At 49.2% G+C, this 23,760-nt stretch overlaps 1 protein-coding gene across 4 annotated transcripts in view; it reads left to right on the top strand.

Annotated features, from left to right (window-relative positions):
* The window catches only part of PLXNA4 (plexin A4), a 422,599-nt gene that overhangs the window by 78,524 nt on the left and 320,315 nt on the right, over nucleotides 1-23,760 (top strand). For 3 of the 4 annotated variants that reach the window (XM_079150156.1, XM_079150155.1, XM_079150154.1), the window contains one exon: nucleotides 5,759-5,941. In XM_079150156.1, the coding sequence (XP_079006282.1) occupies nucleotides 5,759-5,941 (183 nt within the window). Of the gene's footprint in view, nucleotides 1-5,758; nucleotides 5,942-6,892; nucleotides 13,265-23,760 lie in introns of those variants that run through there. The other variant, XM_079150157.1, reaches the window with a different exon arrangement.

A 23,760-nucleotide genomic window follows, 5' to 3' on the forward strand; every position in this document is an offset into this window, starting at 1 on the left:
CAGACAGGTGCATCCACAGTCAACGCAGTTGGCAGCATCCAGCATCCATCCATCCGTCCTGCTGGCTCACCTGGCCTGCCTTTTTGGATCAATTTGGGATATTTGTTAACAGTGGATGCCTGGGGTAAGAGGGGCAGCCTGTGGCTATGGAAGAGACTGTGTCCCAGAGCTCAGCTAATTGGCCCACAGGGGGATGGACCTGCTGACCTCTCCCTCGTTAGCACTGCATTAGGACCACTGAGCTCTGGCCTACATCTGACCTTTCCATAATAAGGACTCAATGGGGTTTCTGCAAAGGTGGGGCAACTATGGGCCAGGGTTAAAACAGCTCCATGTGGCAGGGGAGGTGCCATAGGAACAGACCAGAGGCCATGCCAACAGAGGTCAGTGGTGATTTCAGGATCAGGCACCAACTCTTCCTCATCCCCTGTGGTCCTCAGAATGGACTGGCATAGCTGTCAGAATCTGTCAGTGGGACAGACTTGAGGGTCAATGCAGAGGGGCTCTAGGGTAGCTCTTCTAGTCTCCTGGGTCTGCCCCCACCCATAGCCCTTCTCAGAGAGTCTCCACAGAGACCATCAGACACTTCCAGGCTCCTTGGGTGGCTGCTTTGCAGCTCTGCCCCAGGTCCTGGGGACACTGCCTGAGGAAGGATACTAGCAGCATTGAAAATCCCCTTTCTGTGGAGATGATAGAGCTTTTCAGAGTGCCAGTCTCTCTGCAGAGTGGGAGCAATTTCCCTGTAATTGGTAAAGTAACCGTAACTGCTCTGTCATTTGTATGTAGCGACACGTAATTGCACGGTAACCTTTGCCGCTGTGTGCGAGGGAAGCGCGGTGAGCTATTAGATTGTAATTCGGAGTGTCAGCTCCAGCTCCCCACACCACCCCACCGGGGCTGCTGCTGCTCAGCAGGCCATGGGAGGCCTCGGCGGGCCCCCTTGGCATCCAGATCCAGTTGGGGATCCTGCTCTGTAGTGCCCGTTGCTAGGAAAGGACCACCATGAGATGAAGGCCCGGTGTCTGGAACCTCAGCACCTCACCTGGAGGGGTGGAAAGACACAGGTGCCTTCCTCTGGCTTTCTGATGGAGTGAGTGCGTCTGGGGTTGGGCCCCACAAAGTCCTTTCCTAATGCCTAGCGCGCCATCTTCTGAATCTGAGATTTTATTCCTCTGCTCCTCCATCTGGCCTGGTTGGCTCAAGTGCTACCCTATGCTGACAGATCTTTAGGAAGAACCACCTTTTCTATTTCACTTGACAACACTAGCCCCTTAATCTAAATAACACCTCTGGGCTATGGGTGGGGGCAGACCCCACCCATAACACAGTGTCTCAGAGGTAGACACTGGATTTCCTCAAAGATACCGAGACTCATGAAGGTTAGCTGAGTTATCAAGGCTAATACTTCCCATAGCACTTCCTAACTGGTGGATACTGTTCCATATTGAATTATTTAATCGTTACCACCACACTATGAAGTGTGTACTGTTATAAACTCCATTCTACAGGTGACAAACTAGAGAGAGGTTAAATGACTTTCCCAAGGTCACATGGCATTAAGTAGCAGAGATGGAATTCAAACCTAGTTATACACTATTAGCTGCCATGAAAGCCAGACTTTTATCTATCCATCCATCCACCCATCTACCCATCCATGCATCCATTCATCCATCTATTCATCCATTCATACATCCATACATCCATCCATCTACCTACCTACCCACCCATCCACCCACCTACCCAACCACCCATCAGTTCATCCATCTATGTACCCACCTACCCACCTGTCCATTCACCTACTACGAACTAGGCACTGAGCTAAAGGTACAAAAATGCATAAAACATTCTTCCTGTCCTTGAGTTCATAGTCCCTAGAGTGCATGGCCTATCTTTTTTTAAAAAAAAAGTTTTTTTAAGTTGTAGATGGACACAATACCTGTACTTTATTTTACTCATTGTATGGGGTGCGGAGGATCGAACTCTGTGCCTCACATGTGTGAGGCAAACGCTGTACCACTGAGCCACAATTCCAGCCTTGGCCCATCTTAATTTACATCCCACGCATTCCATGAAGACTCTTGGGGCAGTGGAAAGAAGAGCGTCTTTCAGATGGGGCGGAGGTCGAGGCCCTGTTCTGAGGCTTCTAGGTCTGTTGATGGTAGGCAGCACATGAATCTCATGGTGTGGATACTTATGTGCTTCCCTTGTAAGCATGGAGTTGCTCTCTAATAAATAAGCATCATCATGGTCGCTGGCCACTGTGGAGTGACTGAAGGGGGATCATGACTGAGTCTGGTCCGAGTTCCTCTGGCTGTGACTCTAATCTTGCTGTTAATGGGGCCCAGGGGAAGGCTTAGTCAGCAGCCACCTGCCTTCCCCATTGCCCAGGGTGCTCAGGAATCTACAGCAGCCTTCACCTGTGGAAGGCTTTCGCCAATTAGCCTGGTGGCCCTGATATCTGTTCTGTATCCCTCTGCCCCCCCCTGCTGCAGGTCCTGGGGGACCCTTCCTGCTCATTTTCCTGTGCTATCATTACCTCACGGCTGCAGCTCAGGGCTTCTCCCTGCAGTCATTCTGCACCCTGATCTGGGCTCAGTTTCCATTAAAAAATAACAGGAAATAGCTTCCATTGCTGAAGTGCTTCCAGTTCACAGGAGCCTTCTCCATGGCCTTGTCCAGTCCTCCCAATGGCCCTGTCTTGCTGCTTTAAGGTCAAGGAAGGTGAAGCTCAGAGAGCAACAGGACCGAGCTGTCTGGTTGAGAAGCAGCTGAGCTGCCATGCAAGCCTGTCTTATAGTTTTCTTCCCTACAACTTCCATGTGAAAAATCCTCCCCTGTGGCCCTAGCTTTGAGGAAACAGGCCTCCTCCCCACCACCGCTGGGGATCTCTGCATCCATGGAAACCTGGACCATTCTTGGTCAAAGGCCTTGGTCAAAACTTCATCACCTGGGGCCCCATTCAGAGGGAGAAACTGAGTCATTGGAAAGCCTGTGGAGAAAGGCATCATTGTCCTGGATGCCATGTTGTAAGCCCCAAAGTATCTTTTGTCTCATTTGAGCCTGCTGATAACCCTGGAATAACTGCCATGGTACAGGTGAGGAGACCGAGCCTCTGTCCCCCCGATGGGGCTCACAGGGAGCGGCACAAGTGGAAGATGGGTGAGCTCTGGGCTCAGGCTGCTGGGTTGGGCTGTCTCTCTTCCCTCTGATAAAAATATTCCTCACCTGGTCCCCTGGCTGCTGAGGTGCTGCAGAGGAAGGGACTCAGAGGTTGCTGGCCTTCTGCCTTTGAGCAAGTGTGATGCAATTGCCCGGCTGCATACTCTCCTCTTACAGTTTGCTGTTGATTTTTGCCCAAAGGGAGGAGTTGTGTTCAATAAGTCTGACCACTCAAATATGTAATTCTGGGGACTGAGAGCCCAGAAGCCTCCCACTTCCAGGTTAATGAGGGTTACCTGTGTGGCCAGGGTGGTGGGGGACTGTGGAACAAGGATCACCTCTGCCTCAGTTTCCTCCTGTGCAAAGTAGTCAGTCATTCAGCCCCATCTCCCTGGAAAATGGGTTATAATGGACAAAGGACAAGGTTTGCTGGTGGCAGAGGTCCCTGCAGCACAGTTTAAGCCTCAGAAAGTTAGGGATGTGGATTCCTTGTGAGCCAGAAACAGCAGTGTTCAAGGCCATGAGGATTTTCCACACTCCAGGCTTCTCTGGGAATGCCTGGCAGGTTGCCATGGTTACCTCCAGCAAGGCATGGGCATCACTTCCCCTTCCTCTGAATCTTTTCTTCCCCCTTTCTCTCCATCCCTTTTAATTTCTACTACCTGTCTCCTTCCCCATTTCATCTTTGTGGGAAGAACGATAAAGACCAACCTAAACCTTGAAAACTCCCTCCTAAATTTGACTCCTGTGGCTCTTTGGAGAGGGAGAGCAGAGAGTTGAGTTTGGTCTGGGCTGTGGACCAGATGATGTAGGAGAGACCAGAAGCCATCAAAGGCACGAAGCAGACATCTGCTCTGCACATGGCTGCCGGGGCTGCCCACACTCTCCCCCTGTCCATTCCGACTGCCTGGGAGGAAGAAGGGGAGAAAGAAGGGGAGAGGTCAGAGAGAGCGTTCAATGCTCAGCACATGGCCTTCCCGAGGTGGACGATGCCTGCCAGCCCCCCTGTGGAAGGGAGCGGAGGAGCCCCAGGCCCTGGAGAGCTCAATTGGCCACTTTCACACAGCTGCACTGGCAAGAGCCTGCCTGCTGTTCTCCAGATTTCTCTTGCTTTGGCCAGATTGAAGCCTTTAAAAAAGTGACACCTTGTATTTATTTCACTCCTTTTTCTGAAAGATCCAAAGACATTTACAGGCATGAGCGCAATAGGCTTTATGGTAGCCCATCAAAAAGCAGGGATTGTTTCCTTCATCTTTATAGAGTAGAAAATAAAAGCACAGGAAGACAGAGTAACTCTTCTGAGGCCACACAGTGCTTCCAAGAAAGGGTGGAAAATCCAGTAAGTTCCTGGTGCCTGGGAGAGGCCTGAGCCAAACCAAAGCTGCTTGTGGAGAGAGCCGGGGGCTCCTCACAAGCCATTGTGGAGGCCTCTGCCTTGGTACCCCTCTGTTATATTGGGGATCTGGAGGCCTGCTGTGAAAAGGGGGAGACTGAGCAGAAATGCTGTGGGCATCTGGCCTAGAAGTTCTCCCTGCTGGCTCCTGACCCCTGAGGTTGTGCTTCCTGGAGCCAGAAGAGCTGGATTGGAGTGTCCCATTGGATATTTCAAGAGCATCCTTAAGGAAGGCTGGCAGGTGTTATTGCTCAAAAGGGCCGGGCAAAGTGACACACACCTCTAATCCCAGCAGCTGGGGAGGCTGAGGATCACAAGTTCAAAGCCAGCCTTACAACTTATCAAGGGCCTAAGTAACTTAGGGAAACCTGTCTCAAAATAAAAAAGGGCTGGTGGTAAGGCTCAGTGTTTAAGCATCCCGGGGCTTAATCCTGGTGCCAGAATCAGGTACACTTCTTTCTTCTTAAGACTTTCCATTATGAATCGCTTACATTGCATGAGGATGTTTCCAAGGAACCCTTTTATGTGGAGCATCTTGTGGGGCTTGAGTTCCAAAGACAACACTTGGGGAAAGCAGGCATGACAAGGTCATGGTTGCCCCTCTTTGCTGTGCTCTAAGAGATGGGGAGGCCTGAGGATTGGCTGGTGGGGGATGACTGTGGCTCAATAAGATGGGCCATGAACTTTCCCTTCTCCCACTCCTCCTTTCGCCAGCTGATCACCTGCACAGGCCTCTGCTGTGACTATCATTTATGCATTCATGCATCTAGTTCTTTATTTTCACTGGCACGTCTGCTCCACAGTAAGTGTGTATGTGTGAAGATTGCTTCCCTCTTAGACCTGAGCCCACTGTCTGCACCATGCTTATTAGGTACTGGCTTAGTGCTTCTCCATGTGCCGGTGATGACGGGCAATCAAAGCCACCAAGATGGTGCCTGGAAGGGTCAGAAGTGGGGCAGAGAGGTCACACAGTCTAGTGAGAAGGGACCCTAGGGATTTTCTTTTGCCCTGGTCCTGCAGCTGCCTCCTTAGGTAACTGCTGACAGGTCACCAAGTTCCTCTGCTGCTGAACTTTTTTAAAAAGAGTGGATTTGTACTGGAGAATCCATTGCTGATCTAGAGCCAAGATTCTTCTGTCTCTAGAGTTCTCTGATTCAGCCAATGGCCTTGATGCTCCTTTTTGATTTGTCTCTTTTCAACTTTCAGCTCTTAACCATTGATGACAACTTCTGTGGCCTGGATATGAACGCCCCCCTGGGTGTGTCCGAGATGGTGCGAGGCATCCCTGTCTTCACCGAGGACAGGGACCGCATGACTTCCGTCATTGCATACGTCTACAAGAATCACTCTCTGGCCTTCGTGGGCACCAAGAGTGGCAAGCTGAAGAAGGTAAGACTGAGGTGCTGCTGTTCTGATTATTGTGAAGGCAGTCTGTTCCATGGGATGATATCGCCTCATGGTTTCTTGCTCCTGTGGGCCTGATGGGCTGTAAGACTGGCCTGAACTGGAGAGAAAGGCTTCTGGAGGCCAGGATGATTGCCTTGTCCTTTTTATGCCTTTGTCCTTGGTGGTTGTGGGAATCAGGCTGAGTGAGCGTGTGGCACACTCTTCCCTAGAACTGGCCTGCACCCTGGGGGGGGCGGGGTTGAGCGCTCCCTTGCTGTGTCATTCCAAATGGTGTACTCTGTTCATCTTGGGCTAGTGCCCTAAGGCAAGGGCTTTATTAGGACTAGGTGGCTGGGGAGGGGGGCAGCAGGGAGGGGCAGGCCTGTTCCTCTTGCTCCAGCCCTTCTGGCTGGTGCATCCATCTGGAATCCATTTAGGGAACAGATGGAAGAACCTGCAGACCTGTTAGAGTTGCTAATGGGGCTAAAAGCCAACTTGTGGGACAAGGAGACCGTGGAGGCCGTGGAAGAATAGGAATTGCTAAGGTGGGGTGGAAAATATGGTCCAAGGACTTGGACTGTCCTCCTTGACCCCCGGAAGCTGGCTGGCTCTTGAGGGATTGGATAATCTTGGCCCATCAGCTGTGTTGAGAGCACCCGTCCACCCAGGAATGCTCCTTGCTCAGGTTTTTTATCTCAGTGAATTGAAGCTGGCTCCATAGCCTGTCTTCCTTGATGGGGTTAGAAGTCTTTCTAAGACTGTAAGCTCTAGATCTTATTTTCTGTTGACCGATAGTTGTACTTCAGTCCTTTCCTGTGACATTTTGGTGATTGACTTGCCTTAGAATTCTTTGGATGTTGTGTGATTCAGGCTAAGAAAAGAGGCACTGTGTGATGGAGACTGAACCTTGATCCCTACTTTTCTTTTTACTGTATTTTTTGGCACTGGCTCTAGGTGGTCAAGAGGAAATGTTCTGTGCAATATTGTAGAAGATTATTTCTGATCCACCAGCCTACTATGCAATTGCCAAGCCACCTTTCTGTCTGTGAGCTCCACACCTTTGTGGCACATTTGTGGGTCTGGAATGTCACAGTGTGGAAGGCAAGAGGCAGGAAGCAAGCCATGTGTGTGAGGGGGGATGTGCACGTAGAGTGTCAAGTGGGAAACATCTGGAAAAGAAGGTAGTGTCCTCTGCTGGAGGGCCATGGACTCCGTGAGTGTGATGTATAACGTCCTGCCTGTGTGGCTCTGCCCAGGTGGACATGCCCACCGGACTTTAGGGGCCTGTCATCAGTGTCAACACGGAAAACAATTTCCCCATTGCTTACACATCTTCAAGAATCATCTTTCATTGGTTCCTGCCTTTTCTGAGAAAAACAGAGCAAGTGTAACTGAACCTTTTCTTGTTGCCGTGGCTCCTTGTGATTCCCACTCACACACTGAACTGAGTTTCATGGAGGCCTGGAGAAGATGCTGGAAGGCATGGGGTGATGGCCCCACACAGCTCCTGTGTGTGACTGTGGCAGCCTTTCTGGTTCTTCCTCCTGTCACTTCAGCTGCTGTGGGAAATGCTGGTCACTCCAGCACTTTGGTCCTGTCCCTTAGTCTGCAGCTTCCAGCTTGTAGTGGGCTGGGCAGTCAGATGGCCAGTCTTGCTGGAGTTGTCTTCGGTGAGCCTGTGTGCACCGAGGAGAGAAGCGCATAGCTTTTGAGCCGACAGGAAGCTTGTGGACACTTCTGTTGGTTGTTCAGATGTCTCTTTTTGCTATTATTTGATGGTTTCAGTTTGCTGTAAAAGTGAATTCTAAATCCCAAAGGCATTATTGGTATAATTTGTACCTCCGATTTCCACCAAAGGACCATGTGTTCCTGGTTCCCAGGGGTGGTTCTTTGGAAGGTGGTACAACCTTTGGGAGGTGGGGCCTAGTGGGAGGACCTGAGGTCATTGGGGATTGTGGGACCCTGGTGCCTTCCTTTTTTCTTTTGCTCCCTGGGTCATGGTGTAAGTGGTTTTGCTCCACCACAAACTGGTCATGATGTACTGTCACTCTGTAGACCCAAAACAAAGGGGCCAATGGAGCTTAAACTGGCACCTCCAAAACCATGAGCCAAAAATAAATCATTTCTCTTTAAAAGTTATTTATCTCAGGTATTTCATCACAGTGAAGGAAAGCTGACTAGTTCACTTACCATCCAATCCAATGTCCATTGACCATCCTGCCCACTCCCATGGGGGAATAAGCACTGTTGAGAGCAACACTCTATGGGGATGCTTGACCTTTCTCTCCAGGGAGCCCAGTCTCAGTGCAATGGAAAAGGTGACTTCCTCCATTGCCCTCAAAGTCCTACCTGCCAAATTTCCTATCTACAGCCAGAGGATCATGCAACTCACTGGCAAGACAGAGTAGAACCTGGGTGAAGATTTATTTGTTGTCATTGTCTGACCTTTTTGGAGTATGGTGTTAGTGAAATGAACATTGAGAGTTCAGCGCACATAACAGAACAGACAATTATTGGGGAAAAAAAATACATGTTTTCTAGTCCTGGTAGCACTAGAAACCTGAGAGAGCAAATGCATGCATTTGGTCTAGGGGTGGATTGCAGCAGCTGGCAGCTGGCAATCTCACCTGTCCTGTCCCAGGGAGCTGTGTACAGCACAACCCCAGGAGTGGGGATGAGGACAGCCTGGGAGTGTGGGTGAACAGACACGTCGAAACAACCCTCAGGGGACAGGCAGGGACAGGTGGGCAGGAGCCAAGCCACACTTGGGCTGGCATTTCCCATCTTTTCCCTCGGTGGGTTTATATAGGAACCATTCTCTTTCAGCCACTTGGGACACTAATTTCCAGAGCGTTGGCTGGGCGGCTGAGGCATAAACATTTGAAAGCTAAGAGCAGAAGGGTCGTGTGGGGGACTGAGCCGTCGTCCTCCTGGCAAGAGGCGCCATCTCCACAGCCGCACTTTCTGCTCCCTGGGCTCAAAGTGGCAGCCTCTTAGTAGTTATGCTCCAGCCCAGCATCTGCGCCTGCCAGCTCAGCACAGCCGGCCAGGGGAACAGGCTGAGTGGGAAAGGAAGGCTGGGCCTCCGTGCCTGTTGTTTGAAATAATAAAAAGCAAAAGTGACTTTTGCTTATTTATTTTTTCTGAACAATAGAATTTCCCACCACCCTAGCTCACTGGGTGCCCTGCCCCTTTCCTTGTGACAGCTGACTCGCTTTCCCCCTGAGGTTATCAGGCCCACGGCCACCATTTGGGCAGAGACCCAGCCAGGACGGGCTTGGGGCTGCAGGGGGGATTGTGCAGCAAGTTTTGTGAGCAACTGAGATCAGGGTGTGAGAATAATGGAAATCATACGGTAGCCGTAATTACAGAGTGGGTTTCCCTGAGCCCTGTAATAATCTCCTGTGTGCACCAAGGGCCTTTCAGAATTCTTTGCAGCGTGACAAGGGACTCAGAGTGGGCAGGGTGGGCAGAAAGGGGGTTGGGGGCTTACTGAGAGTAAGGAAGTTTGGCTCTGGGTTTTAGGGGCCCAGGAGCTAGACTGTAGCTATTCACAGACTGCCCTCAAAATTACTGACTTTTCATTTTGTTTGAAAGATGTGGGTCCCAGTCATCTGCTACCTTGCCTTTGATGATGGTAATTTCACTCCCCGAGTGCACACATCACATGAGGCAAGGGGAAAGGAGGGGAGGAAAGTGCCAATTTGGACGTCTTTTATGTTTTCTGATGTGAGTGTGTTATAGATGGCGTTGGCAGCCTTTTCCCATGGTGAGTGTTAAAGGTGTGTGCTGCTGCGAAATATGGCATGAAAATACTACAGCCATTAGGAGGTGCCTAGGAACTTGGAAATAATCCACAGGCTGTTAAAACTTCGACCACAGGTAAAAAAAATCACAAGGTAAACACCATCTTGACTTGCCTTCGGGTGACTGCACACATCTGAAACCTTTGACCCAAGTTGGGGTAACCAGGTTAGTGTTATCTCAGAAAGACAAGATTCCTTTGCTTACATATTTCTGCAGAAATCCTTGCTGCATCTTCTTCTCGCTAAGTGATCATATTTTATGGTGGCTGCTCAGCAGTGAATTACTGCCTGACGTTAGCCGGAGAGACTAACGTTCATTGTGAACCAAAACATCGTAAACTTCCACTTGAGGTGTGATTGCTTCGTTCGTTTTGTGATTGCATCTTTCCCGGATGTTTTTGCTGAGTTGAACTGCTCATACTTACAGGGTAGAGCTCTCTGGATCTGGTTAAGCCAGCTCCAGTGCTCTTGTGTGAGCCTGCAGTAGGACACGCACCTGTGTGTGCGTGCACATTCCACGCCAGACCAGCCTCTCTGGCTGAGAACTGCGAGTGTGTCCACCAGCAGAGTCAATACCAGTATAAAACACAAAAATCACTTTTATTGGTAATTGTCATGCAGATTAATTTAATTACCCTATTTTTTTTTCCTTGAATGTGTTTTAAAATCGATTTGCTTGTGTTCCCTAAGCTCTCTGAGTCTAGGAGGGGAATCAGCCAGAAGCAGAGTCAGTGGAGGGAGACAGCCTGGCTGCTGTCCTGCTCTGTGTGAGTGTCTTCAATCCTTGAGTCTCAAAGCAATACTGGATCAGAGGTCCCAGCCACCTCTCTGCCACTTTCTAGATACATCTAGGAATTCTTTGTAAAATTCCTCTGGAAATGAAATGTGAATCCACTTTAAAAATAAGTTCATGTAAATTTCCACAGATGGGTGGAAAAATCAGGAAAGGAGATGGAGGCCCAGGGTTAGAACTCCACACGAACTTGGAGTCTGCGATTTGGGTTCACGTACTTGATAGAAGTGTGGTCCGTCTGCTCTGCTGGGTGACGTGCTTCTCAAACCTGAGCGCCTCAAGTTGGCATGTGGTTGGGCCCAAGCGGAAAGAACAGAAAGGTGGGCAAAGCCATGCTAAGTTCCTTGTTGGAAAGGGATCATCAAGGCAGTTTTGCTTGTTTCCACCGTACCATTTTGTAATTTGTACCCTTGGTTTGGCACAGACGCAGCCTGCATGATCTCAACCTGTGGTTTCTGTGTCAGGTTGAGGACACTCAAGGTGAAGGGCCCGCAGATGCACCAAGGGAGGGGCTCAGTCTCTCTGCTTTGACTTCACATGTATCCAGGGACAGAGAGAGGACCATTGTGTCATCAGTCCACCCAGCCTGGGGGTCCTAAGGCTGGCCTGCAGAACAGTTTTGCCTTGTGCCAACCTGTCCGCTTCTGCTGGGCCTTCCTCTCGCCTGGGCTCAATCTCCTCTGGTGTTATAGGCTTTCCCCCTTGTTATAATGATAAGGAGAGCAACGAAGCTGGGTACTATCTTCCTGAACTTAGTTTATGTTCCTGAACACCATTAAGCCCTCACCCGACCGTCCATTTAGCATGTTGCCCCACCGGCCGATCTTCTCCCCCTTTCCTTTTTCTCAAAACACTGCCCATGGGCCCCCCTACCTTCCCTGCACATCTCTGGGCGGATCTCAAGTGTCCACTCGGCACTGACCTGAACAAGTGTGGGGAGGTGTCCTTACCGTGGTCTCTGCTTAGCCCTCTGCAGGCTCAGATCCGATGGCTGAGCACCCACACCTTCTCCTCCCGCTTTCTCTGGAAGCACCGGTTGCCATCCCCAGCAAACACGACCTCAAGAGCTCTTGTCATCCTCTCTTCCAAATGATCATTGCTACTGCATGTGATTTAAGGAGATCATTTGAAATGAGCTTTGTCAATTCAGGATTTATTGATACATGTGCCACTTTTTGGAGTCATGTGTGTGTGGATATTCATTTGTATAGAAAGATTCAGATCATAAATTAAAATGCAAAGACATTAAAATTGAAGAAAGTGCTGCAGAAACGCCCCAAATCATAGAGCGCATTCCACCAGCTGATACACAAATGTCAGACGCACTGGAGAAATTTATCCAGTGACACATGCAATTGAAGTAAAATATTGTACTTTACACGAACATATCATTAGAATGAAAACTAGCAGCATATCAGGAGCCTGGCCATGTAACCAAGACAACAAAGAGAGGATGAGTGACATGATGCGCAGAGGAAGGGGGGAGGCAGATGGCAAAGGACAGGTGGGCCCCAGCTGTACATGGTCCCTTATTGCAGGACTCATCCCTGCTAGACTCGGGATGGGAGGCAATAGGATCTGGATGTCATGAAGGTTCTCAGGGAGGGGAGACCCAGGGGAGGGCTTCATTGCTAGAAATTGCTAGGTCTTCCTGGGCCACTTGGATGGGGAAGGAGGTGGCAGCTGGAGTGATTCACTGTCCACCATTGATGGTTTCACTTAGAGTTTCCACTTGCTTTTAGAGACTTTGGTGAATGTGACCACTAGGCTGCTTCTTGGTGGTATCTTTTTCCAGCAGCTTTCGTTTCTTGTAAAAGCCTCCATGGTGACTTTTTGATTCTGTCTAGTCTCCCTCATCCATTTCATACCTTCGGTTCTGACCCAGGTGACACGGGTGAATGGCTATCTATTGCTGTGCCCAGACATAAAGGCTTAGGACAATGCCTACCACCATATGGCTTTGGGGGTCTGGAATTCAGGCCTGCTGAAGTGGCTCCTCACAGGCTGTGGTCACGTGTTGGGCTGGGCTGCAGTCAGCACCAGGCTCAAGGCCAGAGAGGTGAGAATCGGCTCCAGCGTCACTTGTGTGGCCGTTGGCCAGCCTCAGCTCATTACAGAGAGGAGGTCAGTTCTTGCCGTAAAGACGACTCACACCCCAAAACAACAGGGCAACAGGGCTTCTCCAGAGCAAGAGGGAAGAGAGAAACGAGAGGGTGTGAGCAAGAGGAAGGCCATCACCTTTTCGAAACCTGATTCCAGAGGTGACACCCCAGTGCTTTTGCTGAACTCTGGCTGTTAGAGCCATCATGTGGCCTGGCTCCCATCAGGAGGACCGATGCCCACGGGGTGTGACTCTCAGGAACTGGGACGCCTGGGGGCCTTGTGGAGACTCCTACCACTTAGGGCTTTGTATCTGGGCATCGAAGGGCCTGAATCAATTCTTTTAAACTTCAGGTTTGCTTTTAGTGCTGGAGAGATGTCACAGGCTTGCTTGGAATGACAGTGGCCCAAGCACATCTCTGGCTTCCCGAGGTTCTGATTAGGCAGACATTAGAGAATTGGAGGCTGAGCAGGAGGCCAAGAAGGTTGTCACCTCATCCTTAGCAGGGGGCCCAGGCTCTGGTGGGCAGTGCAAAGGGTTCCCTTCATCTGGGAAAGGGTGGTGCTTGGTGAGGGGAAAGGAGAGAGAATTGGTCTTCAAATCAGTGACTGTGTGTGGCCACAGGGAGTCCAGCCTCCTGACGCGGGCTGCAGATGGCTTCTCCTGGCTCCTTAGGAGAGTTGCTTTGGGCCGACTGGGGCTGCTGAAGGACAGCACAAGAAGGTCACTTAGGTACTCTGGACACTGGAGGCACCAGGCACTGTTCCAGGAGCTCTGTGCACATTACGCACCTCACCTTATGTAATCCTCTATGTTTCCTTTCGGGGTAAGTCTGAAAACCTCTGTTTTGCCCAAGACAAAAGGGACTGATGACTCCCCTGAGGTGACATAGTTTAGTGGAAGGTCTACCCTTTGCTGATTTATGTAACATATGGATTCTACCGGAGGTCTCACTCCATCACTGGGGGTACGTCTCTCCTCTAGGACTGTGAGAGGAGGTGGTCCTGTACCTGGCCAGCATGCCTGTTGGCCAGAACCTTCCTTTTATTCCCTCTGCCCCTGCTCTGGCTCTGTGCCTTAGTGTTGGCACTTGGAGAGCCGAAGCTGATGCTCCTGTCCCTGGATAATCACCTCCTTAACCACCCTTTAAAGAATGGCAGATTCACGTCCCTGATGCAGCTCTAATCCTCTTACCCTCGTAGTTAGGAAAAAATCAAACCAAACTCGCCTCATCCAGCCTTCCACAGCCCCACTGCCCACAGCCTGGACACACTGAGGACTCGGGGCCCCCAGTGTCAGCCGTGGCCTTCATGGCATGAGTACTCAAGAGCCCTTGTTAAATTTAAACACTGGGGAGGAGGCTCCCACCTGAGAGATGCGGGATTCCACCTACACAGCTGCTCACGTCGCAGCCTCCCTGCCCAACCAGGTTCCCTCTTCAGCAGAATTGGTGCCCAGCTGGGATCCTGCAGCAGGTGGGGGTGGCCCTGGGAAGGTGGGAGGTTTTCTGGGAAGCAGACACATGGTGCTCCTCCCCCTTCCCCGACCTGCCGCCAGGGACGCTTGCTGTGTGCTTGGCTCCCTTGTGGAAACGATCTCACCCAGCAGCCTGCAGGACTGTGGGTTGTGGTTCTGGATTTGCTTCCCTGTTGCCCGACATCCGGGTCTCTGCCTTTACTTGTTTGGAAGGTGACTGCTTGTACTTGGTCATAGCCCATGTAGCTCTGCAAGCCCTCTGGAGCAGAGCTGGGTGACACTGGATCTGTGTGGTTCAGGGTCGTCATGAGCCCTCTCACCACCTGGACCCAGCCTTCGTTCCTTTGCTCTCTCTCTCTTTCTAAACTCCTAGCCCAAACCTGAGCTCCGGGCTCTTCTCTCCACCCCTTTATGACTGTCTTCACTGTTTCCCTCTCAGCTTTCACTTTGTTCTCCCTGCAAGTCTGTCACATTGTACCAAAGATCTCCTCACACACATTGTCTTGAGCAGTTTGCAGGATGACTCTGGGTGTAGGAAGGCCTGAAGCAATGCTGTCTGCACAGTGACCTCCTCAGTGTTTGACTTGAGGGAACAGTGTGCCTGAATGGGAAGTTGGAAAGTTGAATCTCCTTTTAAAAGGGTGCAGAAGATCTATAAGGAGCAGCACCCTGTCCCCCAAGCCACTCATGATGTCCTTTGCAGGGTCATGACCTCCATTGCTCAGTGAGGACTGAGACTCACATCCTGTTATGGGCATAGCTGGGTGGGAGACCCAGGTCTGTGTCACTGACCTGCAATGGCCTGTTGGAGCCCTTAGGACAAGCTAGCCAAAGATTGGGTGGATGAGAGTTGGGTGTAGGCTCAGGGCTTCCTCCCTCTCCTTGGCACTGCTCTCTGGCTACTGAAAGTTCCAGCACCCCCAGTGCCTCACCTGGTCCCAGGTTTTCTGCTGGGACCTCTTTCAAGTCACTTTCCAGAAGATTATTTTCCTAGACAGGGCTTCTGAGGCATTGGGGTGAAAAGACAGGAAGGGAAAGCCTTGAATTATCCTTCTCCTGAACTGCTCCCACCTGACCACCAAGATGTGAGCATGCTGGGCTGGACAGTGGCCACATCGAATGTGTCCTGGGATTCCTGGACTTGATGGGCTACAGGGGTGCTAAAGGCATCTCATGACTTGCTTTCATCATTGTGTCCAAAACTTAAATCCAATTCTACTGCTTTCCAGGTCTTCCCATGGGAATCTCAGAGGCTAACTGTGTTTTCAGCTCCTGGCAGGATGATATCCAAGATATTGCACAGGCATCTTATCCATGTTGTGGGTTTTGATAACAGTGAAGATGATTCGTTATCTTGGGTCCATTTTAAAAGATAACTTCTTTAACTTATCTGCCTGGTAATTTACTAATATTTACTCCAGTGATAACTTGGTTCTCTGCCTTTTGTTCTAACTTCCCCCCACAAAGCATAGCATTTATTCTTGATTTTCTATCAGAAACAGGGTTCTTCTATAACAGATATTTCTCATGATGGGCCAAGAGATTTTTTTCAAAGGTTGCATGTGATTATAACCATATTTGAAATGTATAAGGTTAGCAGATTTAGAATATCTTACTTAATCATTATGATCAAAGTAGTTCTGGGTCTTTCCTTGGACACACCAGACTTGGGAAAGGAAAAATACATTTTAAACCTTACTTAGAGGATGAATCTTTCTTAGATCCAATGAAATTTAATCAGGCAGGATGGGCTTAGGTCCTGGGTAGACCTGAACTTCCATATTGTTGGCCGAAAGTGCCCTCAGCTGGATGGAACCAGTGTGGCAGTTGGGGACACTAGACCACCCATGATGGGGGCAGTTAAGTGATGCTTAAGGGATCCTGGCAGTGCTGTCTGCTTCTCTGCTTCGACTAGGCCCTGGGTTTCTCTGGCTAATGAAAATATCATGAATTTTTGGGTAAGGTATGTGAATATTTTGATGGAAGGCAATGAACTTTTTCTAAATTGAGAATTCCTTCCTAAAATTAATAGCCTTATATCAATTTTATCAATTTGATTTTTTATGCAGTCACTTACTGGTTACCCAGAAATTATGGGTGATAGGAGGTTTCAACATATGTAGCTGAGATTTTTTTTTTTCTAAAAAGAATGTGTTTAATTTCCTCACATGAAAAATACAGTTCAATACAGCTGATGTTTCTCCTCTAGTGTGTTTAAACTTTTTCCCAAATAGACCACAGGTGCCCTACAGTACTACTCTGAAGGTAACAAGTGCTGAATTAAAGTGTATTTGAAGACTGACCATGGGGACTTAGGGTCTCACGTGCCTGTGGGGGGCATCAGCTAGCATAGGTTAAGTTGTGTTGTAGTAACAAATGACCCCTGAGTTTAAGTGTCTGGCCACAACAGAAGGTATTTCTAGCTTGAGTTCACATGAGCTCTGGGTTGGCAGCAGCTGTGCTCTATGTCCTTTATCAGGGGAAGATGTCAATGAGCAGCCCCTATCTGGACCTGCCAATCTTCTGGAAGCGGGAGGAGTGAGATGGGAGAACCTCTTCATGACTCAGGTGGTGCAAGTCATTGCCACTCCATTTCAGCGGACCAGCCAAAGTGAATGGTGTAGGAGAGCAGCCCTGCGCAGGAAGGCCTTCTGTGTATGTGTATGGGGACGTGGGAGGTGAGGGCAGAAAGTATTTTGTCAATACAGTTTGCCGTAAGCACTGTTTTTGCAAACGTCAGCCTTCAGTCCAGAAATCACCTCCTTGGTCATCTCTAATGTGCTGGGTGTTTCTTATCTTAAATTTCTCATGGTCTCTTCTTGCTAATGTTAAAGAAAAACATGCCCAAAAGTTAGCACCTGACTGACTTTATGTAACCAACCCCAGACATAGTGTTAGAGATTAAAAATAAATCCTCTCCCTGATGGTTTTCTTGTGATTTACTTTTTTCTCCTAAATCTGAAACCATAATTGTTCATTCTTCCATTAGTCAGGCTCTGGATGTTTGTATCACCCCAAATTTAGTTTTTTCTTGTGAGCGAGGGCACTTTTCTACTTAAATACAATGATTAGATTGTGCTCAGCAGATGTCCCTTGGATAATTAAATTATCCAAATTTATTGAATCATTTCTTTTACCTACAATTAAATAGAGCCTTGCAAATTAATTTTCTCTAAGCAATTTATCTTCCAAAGATTCCCCCACTTTCTTTCTGAAACTACTTTGCTGACCATGAATTCCAAAAATTTAGTCTAGACACAGGCAGGACATTGCCCTTTGAACTCAGTTTCTGAGGGCCTGAACCCACAGCAGGCCCTGAATCAAGACCTAGTCAGCTTCTCCACTAGCTTGCTTTTCTCTGAAAAAGGCAAGAGCCAGGCAGAGTTGACACACTGAGTGGAGGAAACCCTCCTGCAGTTTGGTTGAAAAACATTGATTTTTAGCCCTTAATCTCATTTTGTGAATTGCTGCGTTTTTGGCCAATGTTTCTTAAATTTGCATCATGTTGTGATGCATGAGGAAACGTGGAGCATCCATAACTGTGCAACATGATACAGATGTTCATGGCTGAGCTAGTAGCAGTAAGGTGAGCGCCTTGGCAACCACAGAGTTGGCAGGGAATTGCCCAGTTATGCTGGGAGGGGTCCTCTGATTCTCTCCAAGCGCTTCACTTTCTATTTTCAGGGGGACAGATACATACTTGCACATGCATGGCTGTGTACTCCTCCCTGCCACACTCACGGTCCTAACCATGCACAGGTTCCTGATTCACACACATACCTACGTTTACCCAGCTCAACCACGTTCCCCTGCCCCCCACCCCAGATGCAGTTAAGAGCCCTGAGACCTCCTTTTTGCAACTTGAGCGTGGTCTCCCTTGGGCTCCGCCCCCTTGGATGGAGCCACTGCTTTCCTCTTGTGTTCTCTGGGACATTTGCAACATGCCATCTAATCAGTTTACCTCTGATTTACCCACTTTGGCCTCGAGACGATGACAGAGTGCAGCTATTTAGCTGTCAAATGCTCTGACTCTTGCCCAGATGGACAATGCCTCCAACATCAGAGTGGTCTCTTTTTCCTCTGTGGGTGGGGGTAATGGGTCTCCCAGTTGCTTTTTAAAGTGCTTCTTGCATCTGCCTTTAATGTTAATGCCTCTTGCTTGCTGACCTTGCTTCCTGGCAGCCAGCCTAAGTGTGATTCCCATAATTAGCTTAGTGATAATTTAATCTCTGCTTTATATTTGATTGTTTTTGAGAGACTTGGGTCTGGGGATGGGGGAAGGGGACCTTTGCTCCTTTCTGCCCTTTGCTTTTGAATGAACTCATTCTCTGTCCAGGGAAAGGATGTAATAGGGTTGTTGGAAGGGTTGGGGGCTGCAGCAACAGAGAGGCCGGTGGCCTCATGGAAAGGTTCTGCGCAGGAAGCTGGGATGAACTTCATTTCTCTTTCTGTTGATCCCTCTCTTTAGGGGTTTCCTTTCTCTGTCCTCATTTCTCCCCCAAAGTACAAAGGCATGCGGGTGTGGGCACATGGAATTGAGATGCTCAGAGGAGGGGCAACTTCAAAATAGAAAACAATATACTTCCTCCAGTGGTCATGGCAACCACATATCAAGCCCAAAGAAGAGCCAGGAGAGTCACTAAACTCCACCCTGCTGCCTCTCACAACTGCTTCTAGGCACCCCAGCAATCTTCCTGCCCAAGCATCTGCCCATGTCTGCATCTGGGGCCAATCATGCTCCTGAACTATTTACAGCCAGACCTGGGTGTTGTGTAAAATGTTGGAACTGACAGTCAGGAAATCTCACCTTTGATTCCGGCTGCACTTCGGATATTGCACAAATTGAGCAGATTCACATATGCGCCCTCCATCTCTCTCATGAATGAGCCGAGCGTAACAGGTCTTCACACCTGCAGAGTGTTCTTTCATACAGCAGGAGGACAAAAGTAATAAAGATTAAGAAGATAGCAAGGATCCACATGGCTTTCTGTGTTCAGTAGACTTCTGTGAACAGTCTCCAAACTCTGTGATGTAAACAGCCCTGTGAACCCAGGCAGGGTAGGAAAGCAGAAGGTAGGTCTCCAGAGCTCCTCTGTGTTCCAAATAGGTGCCCAAACCAGTCCTTTTGGGATTAAAATGTGTGTGTGTGTGTGTGTGTGTGTGTGTGTGTGTGTGTGTATGCAAGTGCACACACGTGTGTTCTCAATACCTCTTTGGAAGAACTGCAGAGAGACAGAATGTCTGCTCACTGAGTCCCTGTGACACAGAAGGCACCACATCTGGGGAACCACATGGGAGGAGGAGAGTGGGACAGGCAGGGCATGCGCAGCACTGAAAATCCTGGGCTCCTTCCTACCGCTTCCTGCAGCCTGGAAACAAGGTCTTTGATTTATGAGCTGACTCTTTAATTAAAAGAACAGGAAAAAATATCTCATTTGGCCTCTAAGGATGATGGTACACAATCCCAGCTAATTCTCTTTCTTCTAAATGCCCCAGTGCTGTGGTGGTGTGTGCTACATGTGTGTGACATGACCTCGGCCCTGGTTCTGACCCCTGTGAGGATTCTTCCCCTCCCACAACCAGCGCTGCCTCCTCCCACTGAGCCCTTTGGCAGACCTGAATGTCCCTTCAGGTGTTCATCCCTCGACCCATATCTTGCAATTTTTTTCTGAAATCTGCCTAAACAGATGCTGTCCATTCTAAGTGACATGTAGGACTTGGCTTCCCTTAACCACAATGCTTGTGCTGTTTTTGGCAGAAGGGATTTTATTTTGGTGGCCACCCCAAATTCTCCACACGTTCTTATGTCTCTGATAGCCCCTCACAATTCTCCCTGGGCGCTTCCCAGGACAGAACTGATCAGACTCACAGCCCTTGTTCCCGGGAGTGGATGTCCTCTAACAGAAGTGAAATTGACTTGGGAGTGACCCGCAGCGCACTTTGACATAAACTTGGCCTTTCTGATGTGACAACCCTCATTTATTCACTATCACTCTCTGTCACCATTAGCTGTGTGGTCCTGTCTGCTCTTTTTGGTGGGCTCTACCTTCTGGACCTACCTATGTTCATTTGACATTTAGAAATAGGGCTCTTTCTCTTTGAAAGTGTCAAGTCCATTCTTTTTGGTGGCTTTCACACCGTCCTCCATCAGGAAGATTCATGGGGTGCTGTCCACTGGATGCACAGGCTGGAGCCAGGGGTCCTCATCCCAGCCAAAGTACCTGCCTGGCATTGCCCTCCTGTGACTGCTGTTGGGTGGCATTAGAGAAGCCCTGTGGCTCTTCGCTCCAGGGGTACGAGGGAGCGTCTGAAGCACACTGATAAGCCTCAGGGGAACTGACCAGCATGAGCCGACAGCCAGGAAAGCCGATCATGCACTGCACAGCTACGGGAGGTGGACCAGTGGCAGGACTTGGTGTTTGTGCTTGGTGACAAATCCTCCCTGACTCACTGCAAAGGACAAGTGCTGTTGTCCCCCTTTTCAGGGCTCGGTCTTCTTAGAGTAAACATTAAAGGGAATGCACTCCAGCCCTGTCCTGGCTTCTGCTGCTGCTTGTGTTTATAAATACTCTGCCACGTGATGTCCTAAAGAGGGCACAGGGAGATGCACAGGGACACAGGCCATAACTCCAGAACGAGAATGCTTGGCACTGCTCCCCTCTCATCTCCAACTCTGGGTGCTGTTATCTGTAGGCTCATCCTGAGGTTGCAGCTCCTTGAGCGTGGGATCCCTGGGGCCCCAGGGAGAGCAGGGAGCCATGCCCCAGGACCCTCAGCCTGCCACCTGCTGGCCCCACCTGGTCACTGCCCACACCTACTCCTCATGGTCTTGGTGCTCCTTACTGGGGAGCTGAAGGAATGGCCTTGTGCTTGCCCCTTCTGATAGGGGCCAGCAGTGACGTCCACTTCCTAACTTGTCCAACTGATGTTTTCCTGATCGCTCTGAGGCCCTGGGGCTGTTCTGCAAGAAGATGAGATCATCGGTGCTAAATTTGTCTCTGCTGACAGCCCGGAACTGGGTTCCAGGGCCCCTGGCAGGCTTAGGCAGTAGTCGGCCGGAGTGTATCCCGCAGCTGCCCAGCCCCTGTCGTTGCCTCTCCTGCCTGTTGAGAGGGGCTTCCTTCTTCCTCAGTTGTCACCTCTCTCCTGTCACACCACCACCACTGCCAGGTTCCCTGTTTTAAAAATCTGCTTTTCTGCCACTGCCCCAGTCTGGCCCTGGCAACTTAAAGAGCCAGTCTAGAATCCATGTTAGAGGATGGGGCAGGGGGAGAAGTCAGAAAGACGGTTTTAATAGGTAGGTGTGAAGCATCTATCTGGCAAGACAGGTAATTCCTGCATTTGTACCACTGACTGGAGCAAAATGAGAAATCAACAAGATCCAGTAAGGAAACTATTTCTGAGCAAGGAAAATTCTGGATCTGTATGCTGGAAGACCTTTCTGCGCTCCCAGAAAAATAAATGAAAATATGGAAAAAGTTATCGAAAAACAAGTATGCAGAAAAGTTTAGTGAATTTGGCAAGGAAGAATGATCAGGTGGGCCTCAGACTTCTCAGGCTTCTGGAAGATAATGAGCAAACTTTCCCAAGCCTTTTCTGCTGAATACAAATGCCAAGAAATTCCCTATCAGAAAAAAGTGCTTTTTAAATTTTTCTGTTTGTTTGGTCAAACAAGTTTATACTGCAGATATTATAGTTCAATAAAGCACATTTAGTGTATTTTAAAATCCTGAAAAACGAACAAATGCACAGGGTGAAGAATGTGCCTGATCCAGGTGAGAGGGGCGTGCCACGTCCTGGTCTGGTCTTAGTCAGGCAGTCGCTTGGCACCTGACTCTAGGTGGCTGCTGTTTTGCAAGTGCACATCTGGGACAGTGGGAGAGGTTGGGGACCCGAGTTGAGGAGCCCCGCTCCTCCTCACACTCCAAGGCATCTGTGGTCTATAGTTTTGACAAATGAGTTTGGGTCTCGAAGGAATTAGTAGCAAGAACTGGCAGTCCCATTGAAGAACCAGAGCCATTTGCAAATGGAGGGGACAGGAAGCTGCTCTCCTGGCAAGGAGGAGCCTGAGCCAAGGTCATCCTCAGAAGTCCCAGGTGAGGTAGATGAGCTTCCCTACTGGGAGCACCCAGCCAGGGGCACCTGCAGGAAGTCAAGGCACAAAAGGAGGGTGATATAAACACCTCACCAGGAGCCAGAGGAATGGGAGTTCATTTCCTATTGCTGCTATTACAAATTCCTGTGAATATACTGACTTAACACAAACCCTACTTTCACCGTCTGCAGGTCAGAAGCCTCATGGGCTCACTGGGTTAAAACCAAGCTGGAAGCAGGGCTTCATTCCTTCCCAGAGTTTCTAGGGGAGAATCTATTTCCTGGTCTTTGCTGCCTTTTTGAGGTCAACCACATTTCTGGTGGTGGCTCTCTTGATCCATCTTGAGAATCAGCAATGCTAAATCTCTGTGACATTCTTCCATTGTCACATCTCCCTCTGACCACAGCTGAGAAAGTGTCTGCTTTTAAAGATGCTTTTAAATGTGATTAGAGTGAGCCCACCTGGATGATCCAGGAAAATCTCCCCATTTCAAGGTCCTTAACTTCATGATACCTGCAAAGTCCTGTTTGCCATGTTAGGTGACTGTGATCACAGCTTTTGGGGATTAGGATGTAGACATCTTGGGGGGGGGGACATGATTTTTCCTACTACAGGCAGAGTCCCTGAAAATAACTTCAGAACACTGGGGGAAAGGTGAGAGGCTGGAAATTTGAGGGACCAGCTAGGGCCAATGGGAGGCCCAGAGCCAAAAAGAAGATGAGAAAATTGTTTTGTTTTACCAAGACTGAAAAATCCCAGCAAACTTTTCTATGACTCCTCACTGGAGTACTCCACATTCTCAGATCCAGCCAGATGGGGTGCGAGTAGTCCCAGACTTCTCAGTCCAGTAAGTCATGCTGGCTAAAACACAGCTTTTGGCTCTCCATCCTGGACATTGAACAAGAGGACCCCTCTGTAAACGTCTCAGTTTCATTGACTTTATTTGGGACTTCATTATATATAGGATTATTTTCCCTTAGTTTCAAAAGATTTCAGCATAAAAAGCTTCAGGAAAGCTCATCACTGTCTTAGTTTGATGAAGCACAAAAACCTCTGCCTGTGTAGTTGCTGAAGCCCAGTGAGAAGATCTGGGGCAGAAACTGTCTGCACAGGGGGCCAAGTGTGATGGCCATAAAGAGTGTTTCCATCCCCCAAGGGGGCCACCTTTGACCTTGGGTATTTACTGGTTAAGGGAAACTGATTTGCCAGGCTCACATCTGGGTACCTTGTTTTCATCATCTTCCTGTGATTTCCTGGCCCCACTGCCATCCTCTATTAACATTTACTGTTAAGCAAGATGGCATCTGAGGCAGTGTGAGATGACCAAATAAGGGGAAAATGATCTTTCCATTCTTGGAGATTTAAGGTAAATGGAGCAAATTAGGATGGACTGACGCATCAAGAACCTGCAGAGCTTATTAGAACGAAGACTGCAGCGTCGCTTCCCTCTCAGAAGAGCGTGCTCACTGCTTGGCTTTGCCACACATCAGAACTGAGCTAAGGACTCTTGGCAAGTTGTGAGAAATCAGTCTTCAGTCCCAGGTACCTCTG

This window comes from Sciurus vulgaris (assembly GCF_902686455.1).
Source record: "Sciurus vulgaris genome assembly, chromosome: 8".
Lineage (NCBI taxonomy): Eukaryota > Metazoa > Chordata > Mammalia > Rodentia > Sciuridae > Sciurus > Sciurus vulgaris.